A 16,009-nucleotide genomic window follows, 5' to 3' on the forward strand; every position below is an offset into this window, starting at 1 on the left:
GATTTGCGACTTTGGATTGGCTCGTATTGCAGATCCCGAGCATGACCATACTGGCTTTCTCACAGAATACGTTGCTACTCGGTGGTATAGAGCACCTGAAATTATGCTTAACTCAAAAGGATACACTAAATCAATTGACATGTGGTCCGTTGGCTGCATTTTGGCTGAAATGTTAAGTAATCGGCCAATATTCCCTGGAAAACATTATCTGGATCAACTTAACCATATTCTTGGCGTGTTGGGGTCGCCGTCCCGGGACGATTTAGAATGTATTATTAACGAAAAGGCAAGTAAAAACTAGATTATTAGTTCAAAATAGCTAACAATTTCTCCGACTTTAGGCACGGAACTATTTGGAGTCTTTACCATTTAAGCCAAATGTACCTTGGGCGAAACTTTTTCCAAATGCTGATGCGTTGGCTTTAGACCTTCTTGGGAAAATGTTAACATTTAACCCTCATAAACGGATTCCTGTCGAGGAAGCTCTTGCACATCCCTATTTAGAGCAGTATTATGATCCTGGAGATGAGGTACTATATTTAATCTGCAAAATATACATTTATTCATCCTTATACATCCCTTTTCTGAAGTTTCTCAAATAATTTTTTGTTATTTGATGATATAAATTAGAATATATGTAGACTATACAATTACAGTTTATATATATTCATAATTTAAGCCATCTATATTTTTTGGAATCAATTACGTTGATTTTTTGAAAGTTATACTTGAAAAGGTACCTGCTGGTTTCCTTTGGCTAGCAGACGAGGTGCAGCAGAGGAACTTCGGGTTTTTGTGAACTATTTAATAGCTACATGCATACCGTAATAAAGCCCTTGCGATATAAAAAGAGAGGAAGGGGCCAAGAAATTAAAGAAAACGCAGCGAATAGCATTGATATTCTTTAACGTAAATTACCAGGAAGCACTGTTGATCCTGACGGACGAGGTTTTCGATGGAAGTTGAAGCTTAATCACAGCAGATTTCGAAGTAGAAGGCGAGATCAGCAGCAACAGACAACTCCTTATTAGCAGGAGTAGTGGATGCGTTGGTGCTGGTGCTAGGCTAGAACTTCCTCACACAAGGCAAAGAAGTGTTGGGAGCAGAGCTCAAAGCATTCCGCAACATCAGAGGAACATTATATATAGCAAAGATTTCCCTTGACAGACGAAAAACCAAACAATCCAAAGTTCAAGGAGAGATCAATGCGAAGAGCCCTCACAAAGGACGTACAGCTGGCCCATAGTCGTGATAAAGATGAAAATGGGCAAGTAGAAACTGTGCCTGGACTTAATGCAGATCCCCGCGAAGTCTATAAGGGACGACTACTTAATGCCACTACTAGAAAAGCCATGTATCAGCCCGAAAAAACACATCTACATAGGTCCCTGCAGAAGCCATTTATAAAACGCGTTTAAGAAGTTTCTCGTCGACATGTATATAAAGCAGCAATTTACGGTAAAAACCATAATAGCACGGCTTTCCGGTCAAACCCAGAAGAACTGTGATGAAAGTACGGCCAAAGTGGTCGGTTACTCGCTGGTGTTCCTGAGCCGATCATCGATCCAAAGCAATAGAATTAAACGAATGAAGTTAGCATATACGGACAAAATACTTTTTGGTTAAATTTTGCCTTTAGTTTGATGTACCTTATGTATTTAATCTTCAATCATTACCTTATCTAATAGTAATAATAACTATTGCTGAGCTGGTTACTCTTTGCGTTATAGGCTGGTTTTGTTAGGAACTCGGGTTAAATGGAATGTAGATGAATGTTGTCCAAGATAGTTCTCAGGATTTTGAATTGTGGTCGCCAGTCTGACAATACGAGTAGTTCTACTTAGATGAGCTAAAAATGCTTTTTGCTACGCCTACTCCAACGCCCAAAATTTTGATTATTATTTCATTTTATTTTATTATTTTTTCCTTAATTTCTACCGATATTCCAGAAAATGTTCAAATTTCTCGCTTGCCCTGACGGTTAATGTTTGTTGATTTAATGATTTAACATTTTGTATGAAATTAAACGGTCGCTATAGACAACGCCAAAGCGTACGCGTTTAATTATTTGCCTATGTAATTCCAAATACAATATATCTTAATTGTCGGAAATACCCTATCATACGTCTGTCAAATTTTTCGGTTTCGTTTCCCTTCTTCCCATTCCTTTTGCATTTGCATTCGATTGTGGCACTAGTGAAGTGTTTTTTCCAAACATTCATAAAGTTAATTATAAAAATCAGTGCGCATATAACATAGACGGCCTCAAAGGGAAAAAGACTTTAAAAGCATTCCCAACTTTTTTTCCAGTTTTGATTGGTATGTATACCTGTAATTTTATAACAGAAAAACAAATTATTTAAATTAAGAATAAATAAAAATTAAATTTAAATTAAATGCAGAAATTTTTGCGAGATTTTCATGTATTTTTAAAGGTATTTACAGATATTATACAGATATTCTAGAGAAAACCGCAAGGCTTTTTCCTGAGGAACCCCCTGAGGAAAATTCCTGAGGTAATCCCAAGGTATTTCTGAGGTCTTTCCCTGCATTTATCTTCAAAATTTCTTAAGGAATACCCCGGGAACAATTATCTTTTGTATGTGCGCAAAACATCATCGAAAAGCATCGCTAGACGTACCTCGAAAACTAAGAGAAGGAAAGTGGAACGATCCAATCGCTTCAACGTGCATGCTTGGCTCCAAGAACCGAAATCTGACATGTTTAAATATTTTTTTTTGATTTGCGCGAATGAAATGATAAGGAAAGTCCTGCTTGCCCAATCCGCAACAATTCAAATTCCACGACATATAGCTGACACTATTGCACTACACACCTTTGTCGACGCCTGCGAGTTCGGATATGCTGCGGTTTGCTATTTTCGCATAAAAAAGGTCGGAGACATTACGGTATCACAGGTTGTAGCAAAAAGCAATAAACCACTTTCTATTCCACGCATGAAACTACTTGCTGCACTAATCGGCGCACGCCTAGCTCAAAGGGTTTGCAAAACTCGTAATATTAAAACCGATCAACACACATATTGGACTGATTTTAGAAAGGTACTCTCCTGGCTGACATAGACCCGAGCAACTTTTACTACTTTCTAATGCACCGAATTGGAGAGAGAATGGAGACCACGAACGCTAATCAATGGCGCTGGGTTTCGACAAAGCTAAACGTAGCAGACTCGGCCACAAAGGTCATCTCTAAACCCAACGTCGCCGAATGGGTTAATGGTCCACTGTTTCTTCGACAACCAAAGGACCAATGGCCAGACCCGCCCACTGCACGCACCGTTTCTAATAGCGAGCGTAAAGAGATTCGGAAAAACATATTGGTAGTAAAGAGAGCCAACATACCAGCGATACAATTATTTGTAATTAAGTAATGTGCGCAAAGGGCCTACTGTTCAAGGAAGATCAACGAGATACCTTTAAATCAGAAATCGACACACTTCACTAAAAAAGGCGAGCTGTTTAATCGTACTAAACATTTACATTGATGATTTCAAAGTATACTTAAAGTATACTTGCCAGAGCGCCATCACATCAGGGAGAAAGAATCTATCATATGCTTCGCGAAGGGACAATTAATTTACTTCCATAAAAGAAACCATCATAATTTAATACGTAGCTATTATATTATCCCTAAATTGCGAGTCGTATATAAATCGGTCTGAATATCTTTTCAGAAATGTAAAACAATGCTGCCGTCCCGGAAACACAGCAAATGGCACTTTATTAATCCCACGTGTAATCTATCACACATCGGCTTGGCCGATTTGTGACTATGCCAATGGACGCTTCCTACTACATATCGAGAAGGATTGATAGGATAGGAAGATACATTTTGTTTGTGAAATTAAATAATGATTAAATAAATGACTATAAATTAAAAAGTTATGTGAAAAACTTGGTATTTACAACAAGTGCCTTTGGTTAAATGTAAATGCTCTTTTAATATCTGCCGTGTAAAGAACGAATATAATTGGAAAATCAGACTAGGTAAAAGTCCAGTGCACCGTTAAGAAATATTGGAATGCAGTATTCCCGTATTTTGGGATGCCGTTCGTATTGTGTTGGCTCGCTCTATAGGCTAACGGCTTTCTGAAAGAGCAAATTAATGACATTTTACAAGGTTAAACTTATTTATCTGTACGAATCTGTATGTAGCAGTAACAGCGGCAACAGAAGAAACCAATGAAGTAGCCATGGCTATCCTGGTGGGATCAGAAGGTTAATCAATGACGGTTGAGACCCTTTATGGACAAATAATTTGGAGGTTTAATTTATGGCGGGAGTTGGCATAGTGGCAAGGCGTTTCTTCCGGTTACAGTATTTGGTAACGTAAAGTGGTTATCATTTCACGGAGCGTGGCTGCATATCTGGGCATACAAAGAGATCGATTGCGACACTGTGAATGAAAGCAGGACGTTGTTACCATAGCGTAGACAAATCCGGGCAGAAGAGATCTACCGAAGTCCAGCCCGGACTCCGATCTTTTTGTGCCCTTGCCTTCTAAACTATGATTATTTTACGGATGATAACCAGACTACATAAATGGGAGATAGAGAACATTGTGCATGCCAGCTTATACCTACGTAAGGTCTATTAGTGCTCTTGTCCTGAAAAAGGACTTGGGCAGAGGATTAGGTATCAGATGCTTAGCGACCAGGTGGCCAGACCAAGCTTGCTGAACAACATAAGGAGAATAATCATTAGAAGTGCTTGTAAAATAATTTCATTAGTACCGTTCGTCAGTCATCAGTTCTCCCTGCCCCATGAGCTTAGCTGTCGCCTGATCATAAAACGATCGGTCAATGTTTCGCCCATATCCGCTTCCCTTCACACGTCCGTGTTGCAAATGGATACAAACGTCGCTCTAAGGGCTCTTTTCGTTGTGCATACAAACTCGCCACTGAACGCAAACTGTATTAATAAAAAAAATATTAATCATTAAACATTTAATTATAATCAGTAAAACGCATTGACTGGAAAAGGCTTACAATAAATAGCTTAATTTCGTTGATGTGTGTTCTATAAATATATTAATAAAACGTTGTTCTATTCTTCTTCCAGCCTGTTGCTGAAGTGCCATTTCGGATTAATATGGAAAATGATGACATTTCTCGAGATGCTTTAAAATCATTGATTTTCGAAGAAACTTTAAAATTTAAGGAGCGACAACCAGAAAATGCGCTTTAGGCTTTAAGAGTTTAAGTATATAGTAAAAACAATTGCTCCATTAGGGTAACTTTTATCGTAATTTTCTCAGATCTCAGATTAGGGCTTTTAACAAAAAGCTTGCTAAAATGAGACATCCTCCGATTCTTACAATTTTCACTTACGTGTGAATATGAAAAATGGCCCTAAATATTCTCTAAAGATAGGAACTAAAACTATGTGTGATGTTCGTAAAATGCATTAATTTTTTTATTTATTTTAAAAATAACTAATATTTAGGTTACCTGATGTAAAGAACGTGTATAATATTGGGATATTAACGTCGTAATATTTAAGATCTATAAAAAAGTTTACCAAAACAATGAATTTAAACATTTAAGTTTTGTTGAGGGGCAGTTGCTTTGTTTAAATAAAAGTTCTAAAATAAAATAATTTAGACGATCAAAAATATAAAAAAATAACTCGATTGTGGCAAACTAAATACGCTCTTTTTGATTTAATATTCATAATCAATATAACATTTTTTAATTATATTAATAAGATATTCGAATCACGTCACTTTTTCCAAATTCCATTAAGTACATCAAATTATAAAAAAGTATTTATGACCAGCTGGCCGCTTTTAAAAAATAATAAAGTTTTTATCATAATTTAATGTGATTTATTAAGACTAGCAGGGAAAGCCCTTCTTCGATGTTTAAGTGATTAGGCTAATCCACATTTCTAAATATGCCATAAAACGAACGATACCAAATTTTAAAATTGTATTGCTATTTAAAGGTTACTGCAAGACATAAAATTGTGTACAACCGAATCTTTAAAATACGTCTTTTTGGATTTTTGTGTGGAAAATAGGATTTTTCTATATGTTAAAAATTTACAACTCTGTTCTCATACTAAAAAAAAATATAACAAAATACAAATACAACGAAGGATAGATGAAAAATTTTTGATTTTTAAAAGTTTGGAAAATTTAAAATATTCAGATTTTCACACTTTAATATAAAAAATGTAAGTTATTTATATTATCAAACAACATTTTTAAAGCAAATACTAAACAAATTTTAACAATTCACATTTCAAATAAGATTTACATTTATTCCAAATCATTTTGTATACTATTGGAAAATAAAATTGTATGCGAAGTTGTAAATTTTATTTATATTAATTTTGGAATAATTAAGGTAATTAAATGCGATTTCCAGTCACAAAAAAATGTTTTTGATTACCATTAAATAAGATAAAGAACTGCTTTGCTCATTATACCCGTTACTCGTAGAGTAAAAGGGTATACTAGATTCGTTGAAAAGTATGTAACAGGCAGAAGGAAGCTTTTCCGACCATATAAAGTATATATATTTTTGATCAGGATCAATAGCCGAGTCGATCTGGCCATGTCCGTCCGTATGAACGTCGAGATCTCAGGAACTACAAAAGCTAGAAAGTTGAGATTAAGCATACAGACTCCAGAGACATAGAAGCAGCGCAAGTTTGTCGATTCATGTTGCCACGCCCACTCTAACGCCCACAAACCGCCAAAAACTGCCACGCCCACATTTTTGAAAAATGTTTTAGTATTATTTCATTTTTGTATTGGTGTTGTAAATTTCTATCGATTTGCCAAAAAACTTTGCCACGCCCACTCTAACGCCCACAAACCGCCAAAAACTGTCAGTGTTGAAGACCTCCATCGCACTTTCACTATCTGAGTAACGGGTATCAGATAGTCGGGAAACTCGACTATAGCGTTCTCTCTTGTTTTTTTATAAAGGGTATACTACATCCGTTGAAAAGTATGTAATAGGCAGAAGCCGATGTCGAGTGGATCTGGCCATGTTCGTTTGTCTGCCCGGGAACTATAAAAGCTAAAAAGTTGAACCTTAGTATGCAGTTATGCAAATTCTAGAAAGACTCACACTTTTGAAAATATGTTTAAGATATATTTTTTTTTTTGTCTTCCAAATTTCTATTAATATTCGACACACATTTTGGCTACTCCCATCCACTAGAATATAGTTTTCTATTGTAATGTCCACCAAATGTGGCAATTTCTTCCTTTCACATCAACTAGCTGAGTAACGGGTATCCGGTTGTCTAGTAAATCGACTTCAGCGTTCGAGAAAAAAGCTGTTTAATGATGATCAGCAAAAAAAAATTAGATAAGATCTAATTTTGTGTAAAAAGACTTAGTAATGGTTGCGTTAGGAGCACCAGAGAGTCAGAATTAGAGATCAGAACATGATACTTTGTAAGGTTCATCCAGCTAATAGCTACGTAATTTGAATATACTTGTAACACAGGAGTTTTGCCGACTTACCATTTCACTATCAACTTCACCACGAATAAGATTACAAATAAGGACTTTTCCAAGCATAGTCCTACAGACGTTTAGAAATGGTAAGTTAACTAACATTAATCGGATGCGATACTAAGTTTTCAGTCATGTAAGAATAATCAAATTTCTTTTTCCACTCTTGACTTTCTTGAGAATAGGCTAAATATGATCTAAAAATTAAAGTATTGGGACCAGAAGAACAACAAGATCGTCAAATCGACAAAAGGGTCCAGTACTTTTTTAAAAGCTGTTTACATCGGATTGTAAGTCTGAATGAGAAGCGAACTACCATACCAAAATACCTCTTTATCCTAAACATTTGGTCATAGGTCTAACCAGCGTTTCTAACCAATCTCGCCTACAACACAATACATTGTTAAGCTCAGCAATAAGTATTAGACCTCAAATTGTTTTCTGTTAGTTAATATTCAATTTAATTTTTAATACACCTATTGTTAGTCTCATTTTAAAGAAAATTTAATAAATAAACCTAAAAACAGGGAAAAACTCGTGACTGGTGGCGAGGAGGCTTAGGGAGGTTGCTTGAGCTACGGAAAGCGAAACAGATACTGGGTTAGCACTGTCCTGGTCGGTCGCGGCTGTTCGCCTGCTCAGTTTATACAGACTTACGCCAGCAGTCCAGGTAACAACGTAGTGCGTACGTATCTATAGACGGCGTCCTTGTCTCTTTCGCATGTAAATGCTGGGCAAAAACACGTTAATCCCAGGCTCCCGCTGGGAAGTTCCACAAGTAGGAATGTTTGTATTCCATTTTGCCGGTCGTGAGACCCTCTTTCATATTTCCGTGAAGTACTCTGTAAGCATTACTTGAAATGTTTTCCGAAAAAAATATTCCAGAATATTTATATTACAATACTGAGGATTGTTTCTGGATAATTTTACGAATTAATTATTATAAAAATGTCTATTGAGTGCGTTTTAACTAAAATAGAGGAAGTGTTCCCAAAGAATATAACACAGTCCCGGTTTAATATATATAGGGTGTTTTTTTTAGAGGTATAGAACTTTAAATTGCAATAAAACAACGATGGATTATTCGATTGACATGAATTTTATTGACATGAAAGATAATCTTGTGGCATTACATTTTAAATATGATTTCTGGCATATGACCGCCACGGCTGGCTCGGATGTAGTCCAATCTGGACGTCCAATTTGCAATGACTTTTTCCAACATATTTGGCCGTATATCGGCAATAACACGGCGAATGTTGTCTTCCAAATGGTTTAGCGTTTGTGGCTTATCCGCATAGACCAATGACTTTACATAGCCCCACAAAAAGTAGTCTAGCGGTGTTAAATCACAAGATCTTGGAGGCTTATGAAAAATCGGGAACAACAGCAATCTCGTTTTGGGCCCATTCGACGAATCTACGCCTTGCTTGATGATCGTTTGGTTTCAATTCTTGCACGAGTTGGATTTTGTAAGCACGCATGACGAATTGCCAAACCAAACTGAGAATAAATCACTTGACAGCTGTTAAATCGGTCGCCATCTTGAACAGTAATGCCAACTTAAAGTTCTATAGCTCTAAAAAAAACACCCGTTATTTTATGTTGTCTAAATATAATAAGTCTATCAATGTCAGTATCAGTAGCCTTCTTGATTTATCCTGGTAGAGGAAAGGCAAACATCTGCCATATATAGATAATATACATTCATATGACTGTTAATGACGGGAAATAAAAATAAATAAATAAAAAAGCCAAATCTGAAAGCCGTCGCAATTTTTTTAATAAAACACTGACAATCTAGACGATTTAAAATTTAAAGAGAAACGCAATAAACAACAAAAATCGTTTTTGTCATTTACAGTACCGTTCGCTTAATGTGTGACTTCCCTTTCTTCAATGGCGATCAAAAATGTAGCATAGAAAACATAAAAGTACATACTTTTAGATAATATTTTATATTTTATATATATTCCAGATATTTGTACAATAAATGTACATTTATGGTTTTGATTTTTTTACATATACAGTGGGGAGCAAAAGTGATTCCACGATCAACGTTTTCATTTTTGAGCTCACAAAATATTAAACGAATAATGTAAATGACAAAAACTTTTTTTTTGTTGAACACTTTGTTTATTTCTTACAATTAGGCGTAAATAGCAAAATATAAAAAGAAGAAATGAAAAAGTAATAATTCAAAAACAAAAACCAGCGGTATGTACTCAGTTTTGCACGGTGAGTTTCTATCTAAGATATTTTTCTACTATATCTCCTAACAAGTTGTTAATGAACCTTTGGAATTTTGGGTTCATTTCGATTTGATGGTACCCGCTTTTTAAGTCCAACGTAGAGAAATATTTTGCTTTTCCTAGCGAATCCAGTACTTCGTCAATTAATGGTAATGGGTATTTGTCGTTAATTGTTTTTTCATTCAATTTTCTGAAATCTACGACTAACCTCCATTTTCTTTGTCCAGAGGCGTCGCTTTTCTTGGGTACTAACCAAACGGGTGCACTGCATGGTGAGCCACTATTTCTGATTATACCTTGATCGTAATAATTCGGAAACTTGCTTCTTGATCTCTTCGTTTTCCTTTAGAGTACCTAAAGGGTCTTACGAATATGGGTTGTTCGTCTGACAGTCTAATATCATGCTTTGTTCCTTTTGTTACTGACAATTGGTCCCCGTCGTTATAAAATAAGGTTCTATATTGTTTACAAAGTTCTAAAATTTTAGCTTTTTCTTCTTTGTTAAGGTGTTCTGTTCTTATATTGAGTCTAACTTTATTGTCGTTCTTTTCACTATTTGTATGTTTTGCCGTGTATATTTCTGTAAAACTCTCTGCATTATATACTTTTACCTGTATCGGATAATTAGCATTTATCATTCTGTCTTGATCGGTTTCGTTTATTATTTCTACTTTGGCTGTATAATTATTTGTTCTGTAAATGCCCTCGTTAATATATATTCGTTCTTGTATTACTATTTCGTTTATATATATTTCTTCTTCCCTTTCTGTTACTGGTATTTCTACTAAAGTTCTTGTCCTTGCATCTAGTTTTATTGGGGATTCTGATCTTTTTTCTCTTTGAAGTATCTCGATTTTTGTATTGGGGGTTACTAAGATTACATTTTCGAAATAAATTTTTGCGTTTAAAAACGTTAAAAGGTCTATTCCGATGATTCCGTCAAAAAATGCGTGGAATTTAAATAAGAAAAAGGTGAATTCGCCACTTTGCTTGAATTCCTTGAATAGTTTGTACGTTGTTGTTCTTGGTTTCTCATGGTGTTGTTGTAGTTTCCGTTTTTGGTTCGTAGTCCCCGGTTACTGTTCCCTTGTTCTTGTCGGTTTGTGTTGTGGTTGTTATTGTAATTTGTGTTAGTTGGTTGTTATGTGTTATAACTGTTGTCGTTTTGCTGTCTTGCTTCGTAAGTTGGTTCATTACTGTTATTGTTATAGCTGTAACGTACCCGTTTTGTCTCTCATAGTCTTGCCTAGCTCTATCTTTCATATATTCATCTCTGAACTCTTTTGCTATTTCATTTGCCTGTCTTAATGTTTTTGGATTTTGAGCTTTTAACGTCCATTTTAACGGGTTTTTCAGTCCGGCCATGAACTTCTGTACGCAAGTCTTTTCATATGAATTTTCTTTTATTTTGCGTATTTTATCGTCTAGTATCGCTGCTCTTATGCCTGATATTTCTTGGTATACCAATTTGATAGATAACCCTTTATATGGGATTTCAAAAAGGTCGTCCAATAAATGTTCTTCACTTCTTGACTCCCGGAAATTATCAAATAATGCTTGCTTAATATCAACCCAATTTAGTTTTACTCTCTCCCTAAGCAGACAGGAGTCTGCTTGTCCAACTATTTTGTCTCTAATTACTCCTAATAGTAATTCTTGTAATGCTTGTAATAAACTTTGTTACTAATTCTTTGTCTCCATCATACATGGGTAATAGTTTAATTGCATCGGGTATTTGAAGTTCACCCATTACGTCTCTATTGGTTATTTGCGTCATGGTGGTCTGTTCAGTTCGTATAAGAATGTTTTCTTCTACTTCTATTTCTAGAGGCTGCAAAACTCTAATCGCCCTTGCTCTTTCCGGTGCTCTAGCTAAGCTTCTCGTTATGGGTGTGTTTCTTCCTTGATTAGCTGACATGTATTACATCCTATTTGAACTGTGTGTATTAAGCAACAAATATATGTTTGTATGCTTATTAATGTATTATTATGTATAAGTGGCAACAATATATGTATTATATGTATATTATATATATATTTACGAATTCAGTCCGAGAGTTTAATAAAAAAAACAAGAGAGAACGCTATAGTCGAGTTCCCCGACTATCTGATACCCGTTACTCAGCTAGTGGAAGGGAGAAGGAGAGTCTTAAACACAGTTTTTGGCGGTTTGTAGGCGTTATAGTGGGCGTGGCAGAAAGTTTTTTGCAAATCGATAGAAATTTACAAGACTAATACAAAAATGAAAAAATATCAAAACATTTTTCAAAAGTGTGGGCGTAGCAGCTTTGGGCGGTTTGTGGGCGTTAGAGTGGGCGTGGCAAAAAGTTTTTTGGCAAATCGATAGAAATTTACAAGACCAATACAAAAATGAAAAAATATCAAAACATTTTTCAAAAGTGTGGGCGTGGCAGTTTTGGCGGTTTGTGGGCGTTAGAGTGGGCTTCGCAACATAAATCGACAAACTTGCGCTGCGTCTGTCTCTGGAGTCTGTATGCTTAATCTCAACTTTCTAGCTTTTGTAGTACCTGAGATCACGGCGTTTATACGGACGGACAGACAGACGGACATGGTCATATCGACTCGGCTATTGGTCCTGATCAAGAATATATATACTTTATATGGTCGGAAACGCTTCGTTCTGCCTGTTACATACTTTTCAACGAATCTAGTATACCCTTTTACTCTACGAGTAACGGGTATAATAACACGGTTGGTTGAAAGACATTAGAATAACAAGATGCTTAGGAGAGAGAAGCTCCCGAAAAATAGGAGTAATTGGAGAATCCTGAGACCATTGCGTGGGCGGAAGTTTTTGTTATTTCAGTTGGCCTCGCCAAGTGGTCAAACGTTTACGATTTGTTATTTCAGTGTTTAGGGGACGTTGGCTCGCCACAGAGTCTAGACTTTGGAATATGATGCTGTTCGTAAATGACAGCTAAGCTTAATCGAAGGGCTCTCGATCTTTAATTACATTTTGTTCTTAGACATTAATGTGTGCGTGTGAGTTGTTACAATAGTGTGTGTGGGTTTGTACTCAGACATTAATGTGAGTGTGTGAGTTGGGGAGTTGTGGGTGTAGAATGGATATATTACTTTCCCATCCTTAAGAAAAAAGCCTGTCCTCAGGCGTTAAGATTAGGGTACAATACAGGGGTATTGGGGGGTACAATATTGTTTGATTCAGAACTTATAATATTTTCGTTTTTTAGAGTTTGATTTTTTAATTTTACATTTAATTTTTGGTGTATAGTCTTATATTTATAGATAGTGTAGAATAATGCAATTATAACAATTATAATTAATGTTGTGAGTGTTATTACTTAAAATATATTATTCGTCTGATTGTGTTGTTCGATTATTTCTTTTGTTTGAATGTATTCGAGTGATTCGAGTTTTGTTACATTATTATTTACATAGATAGTTTGAGTATAGTCTAACATTGTGTTGGTAATTAATATTTCTTCTAGTTGAACATAACAATTAAATGCTTTTATCATGTTATTGCCTTCTATTATAGTTTCTCTATTGATACAATTTTGGCTTAGGATAGTCTTGGGTAGGTTCCAGCTTGTAATTATATTAGGCTCTGCATATTTTATTTCGAAATCAGAATGTGTTTTACTGTATCTACATTGTGTTGGGACCTGGTTTAGTATACTAGTTATACATTTACTTATAACTAAGCTTTGAGAACTTGCTGTGTAAGTTTGATTATTGTGTGAAAAATATTTGTCATGTATTGGTTCGGTTAGTATGTTACTTTTTTCCTCTGGGTATGGGATTATTTCAAAAACTGGTGTTTTGATTATGTCTTTTGGAATGTGGGATATTATCAGAATTTCGTTAGTATCAGATTTAAGCCAGGCTGAAGTTTTGATATTAAGAAGTTTTTCAGAATTGACGTGGATTAGCGAATCGTGTTTTAAAAGTTTTGGGTTAAAGATACCTAAGCGTGTCAATTGCAAACCAAGCTCTATGTCTTCAATATATTCAGTGAATTGTTGTAAGTTGAAATTTATTATCATTTGTTCTCCTTCAAAATTATGATTTAATTGATTAGTCAGTTCGATTCCTTGATTAATGACTTCTATTACGTGGTTGAGTTCGCTTATTTGTACATTATTTTTAGATATGTCGGTTATTTGTTGTTGTAATTCTTCTTTATCTTCTTAATCTAAAGTACCGAATAAGTATTTGTAAATTGTTCCTATGAAGTTAACAAGACCGCGTTTACTGCGTTTTACAATTCTTATACCGTTAATTTCTCTGTTTAGTTTTTCTACTAGATACTGAATTTGTGGTAAGTTATTAAAAGGTTGAGTTTGTTTAATAAGTTCTTCATAAGTATTTTCTGTTTTAGTTAAGTTAATGGATAGGTAATGATATTCATGGTTTATTGGTAAGTCTGTTGATCCGGTAACCGTTAGGTAACCGTTTTTGGCCTGGATGGGGGTTACTTCTAGATATTGTGTGTTAATTGTCGATGGGAGGCATAACATGATTATCATGCTCAGGAGTAGGCCTGGAATTATCGTTATTATATTTACTCTTATTAATTTTCGTTTTAATTTGTTTCTTCGAAACGTTTATCATCTATTTGTCTTAAATGTCCTGTCTTTTTGAATGGGTTAGTTGTTTTTTGATCTAACTAGAGGGGATTCTCTAAAGTTGGTATCTATACTGAAGTCATGTCTATTCTCGTTGAGTTTGTCAATGGGTTTATGTTCTTGGGATAATACAGCACCTATGGCTATATTACTTGCATCTGTTGTCAGTGAAACTTTCTTTTCGAAGTTGGGATATATTAGGATTGGATCGGACGTGATGAGTACTTTTAGTTTTTCGAAAGCGGACATATAATCATTATCTTTTGTGTTAATTACTGCTCCTTTTTTTAGTTTGAGAGTCATAGGTTTTGCTATTTTTGCAAAGTTAGGAATGAATTTACGGTAAAATCCGCATAGTCCAAGGAAAGATTTTATTCCTTTTGTGGTTTTAGGAATAGGAAAATTAACAATTGCATTTATTTTGTTAAGGTTTGATTTTATACCGTCTGTCGAGATAATGTGACCGAGAAATTCTGTTTCTTTCTTCAGAAATTCACATTTATCGTGTTACAATTTGAGATTAGCTGATCGTAGCTTATTAAATACCCTTTTTAATGACATTATATGTTCCTCCAATGAAGTGGAATAAATCCTAATGTCATCTAAGTAAACTAATCAATCTTTATAAATTAAATCTTCTTAAAGATTGTTCATGCAGCGTTGAAATGTTGCTGGTGCATTTTTCAGACCAAAGGGCATACGAATATATTCATAATGTCCATGTTTTGTTGAGAATGCTGTTTTGGGTATTGATTGTTAATCCATTTGGATTTGATGGAAACCTTTAGCTAGATCAATGGTTGTGAAGTATTGACAGCGTCCAAGCTTGTCTAATATTTCATCCATTACAGGAATGGATGAAATTTGTCGTCAATGGTCGTCAATGGTTATCTCGTTGAGACTACGATAGTCTATGACTAATCGATAGTCTATAATCTATGACTTCTGGTTTCCCAGAAGCATCGCTTTTCTTTGGGACGATCCAAATTGGAGAACAATAGGGGGGATTAGATTTCCTAATTATTTTTTGTTCTAACATTTCGTTAATTTGTTTGTTGACTTCTTGATCAAATGCTTGGGGGTACTTATATGGTTTTTTATAGATGGGGTCTTTGTGTTTTGTATAAATAGAATGTTTGATCGTACTTGTAAAAGTCAAATTTTCACCTTCTTTGTTCTGAATATTATTGTATTCAAGCAGAACGTGAGAAAGTTGTTCCCTTTCTTCTGTATTTAAATGTTCTAATCTGAATACGTTGGATTCTCTTAACTCGTCGTCTAAGGCGTAGTTAGAGGATGTTACATGAAGGGCTTCTTCTATGTAAGGGGTAATAAGAGGGTTTTCCTCAGATTTAGAAGGCTTGGGATACACATAGGTAATCTTGGTCTCTTCTGAATTAGACGGTCTGGGGCACTCATTGGTGTTCTTTGACTCATCTGGTTTTAAGTGGGCTTTCCGCTTAATTTTCAGGAGGGTCTTCTCCTTTTTTGGGGTTTGTTGAGGGGTTTCCTCTGGGTTAGATGACTTGGGGCACTCATTGGTAGCCTTGGACTCATCTATTTGGATGTGGTCGTACCACAATTTGAATGTATAGCCATTTATAGTGACTGTTTGTGTTGAATAATCAATTTGGGTGTTAGTTGGCTCTAAAT

At 35.2% G+C, this 16,009-nt stretch overlaps 1 protein-coding gene across 3 annotated transcripts in view; it reads left to right on the forward strand.

The window, feature by feature from the left end:
• LOC120443880 (mitogen-activated protein kinase ERK-A) overlaps positions 1–5,926 on the forward strand; it is a 70,584-nt gene extending 64,658 nt beyond the window's left edge. For 2 of the 3 annotated variants that reach the window (XM_039623265.2, XM_039623266.2), the window contains exons 6-8: positions 2–286; positions 342–530; positions 5,082–5,926. In XM_039623265.2, coding sequence (XP_039479199.1) covers positions 2–286; positions 342–530; positions 5,082–5,207 — 600 coding nt within the window. In that variant the 3' untranslated portion in view covers positions 5,208–5,926. Of the gene's footprint in view, position 1; positions 287–341; positions 531–3,694; positions 3,836–5,081 lie in introns of those variants that run through there. The other variant, XM_039623267.2, reaches the window with a different exon arrangement.
• Positions 5,927–16,009: the final 10,083 nt, after the last annotated feature.

The sequence above is a fragment of the Drosophila santomea genome, chromosome 2L (genome assembly GCF_016746245.2).
Source record: "Drosophila santomea strain STO CAGO 1482 chromosome 2L, Prin_Dsan_1.1, whole genome shotgun sequence".
Classification (NCBI taxonomy): Eukaryota; Metazoa; Arthropoda; class Insecta; order Diptera; family Drosophilidae; genus Drosophila; species Drosophila santomea.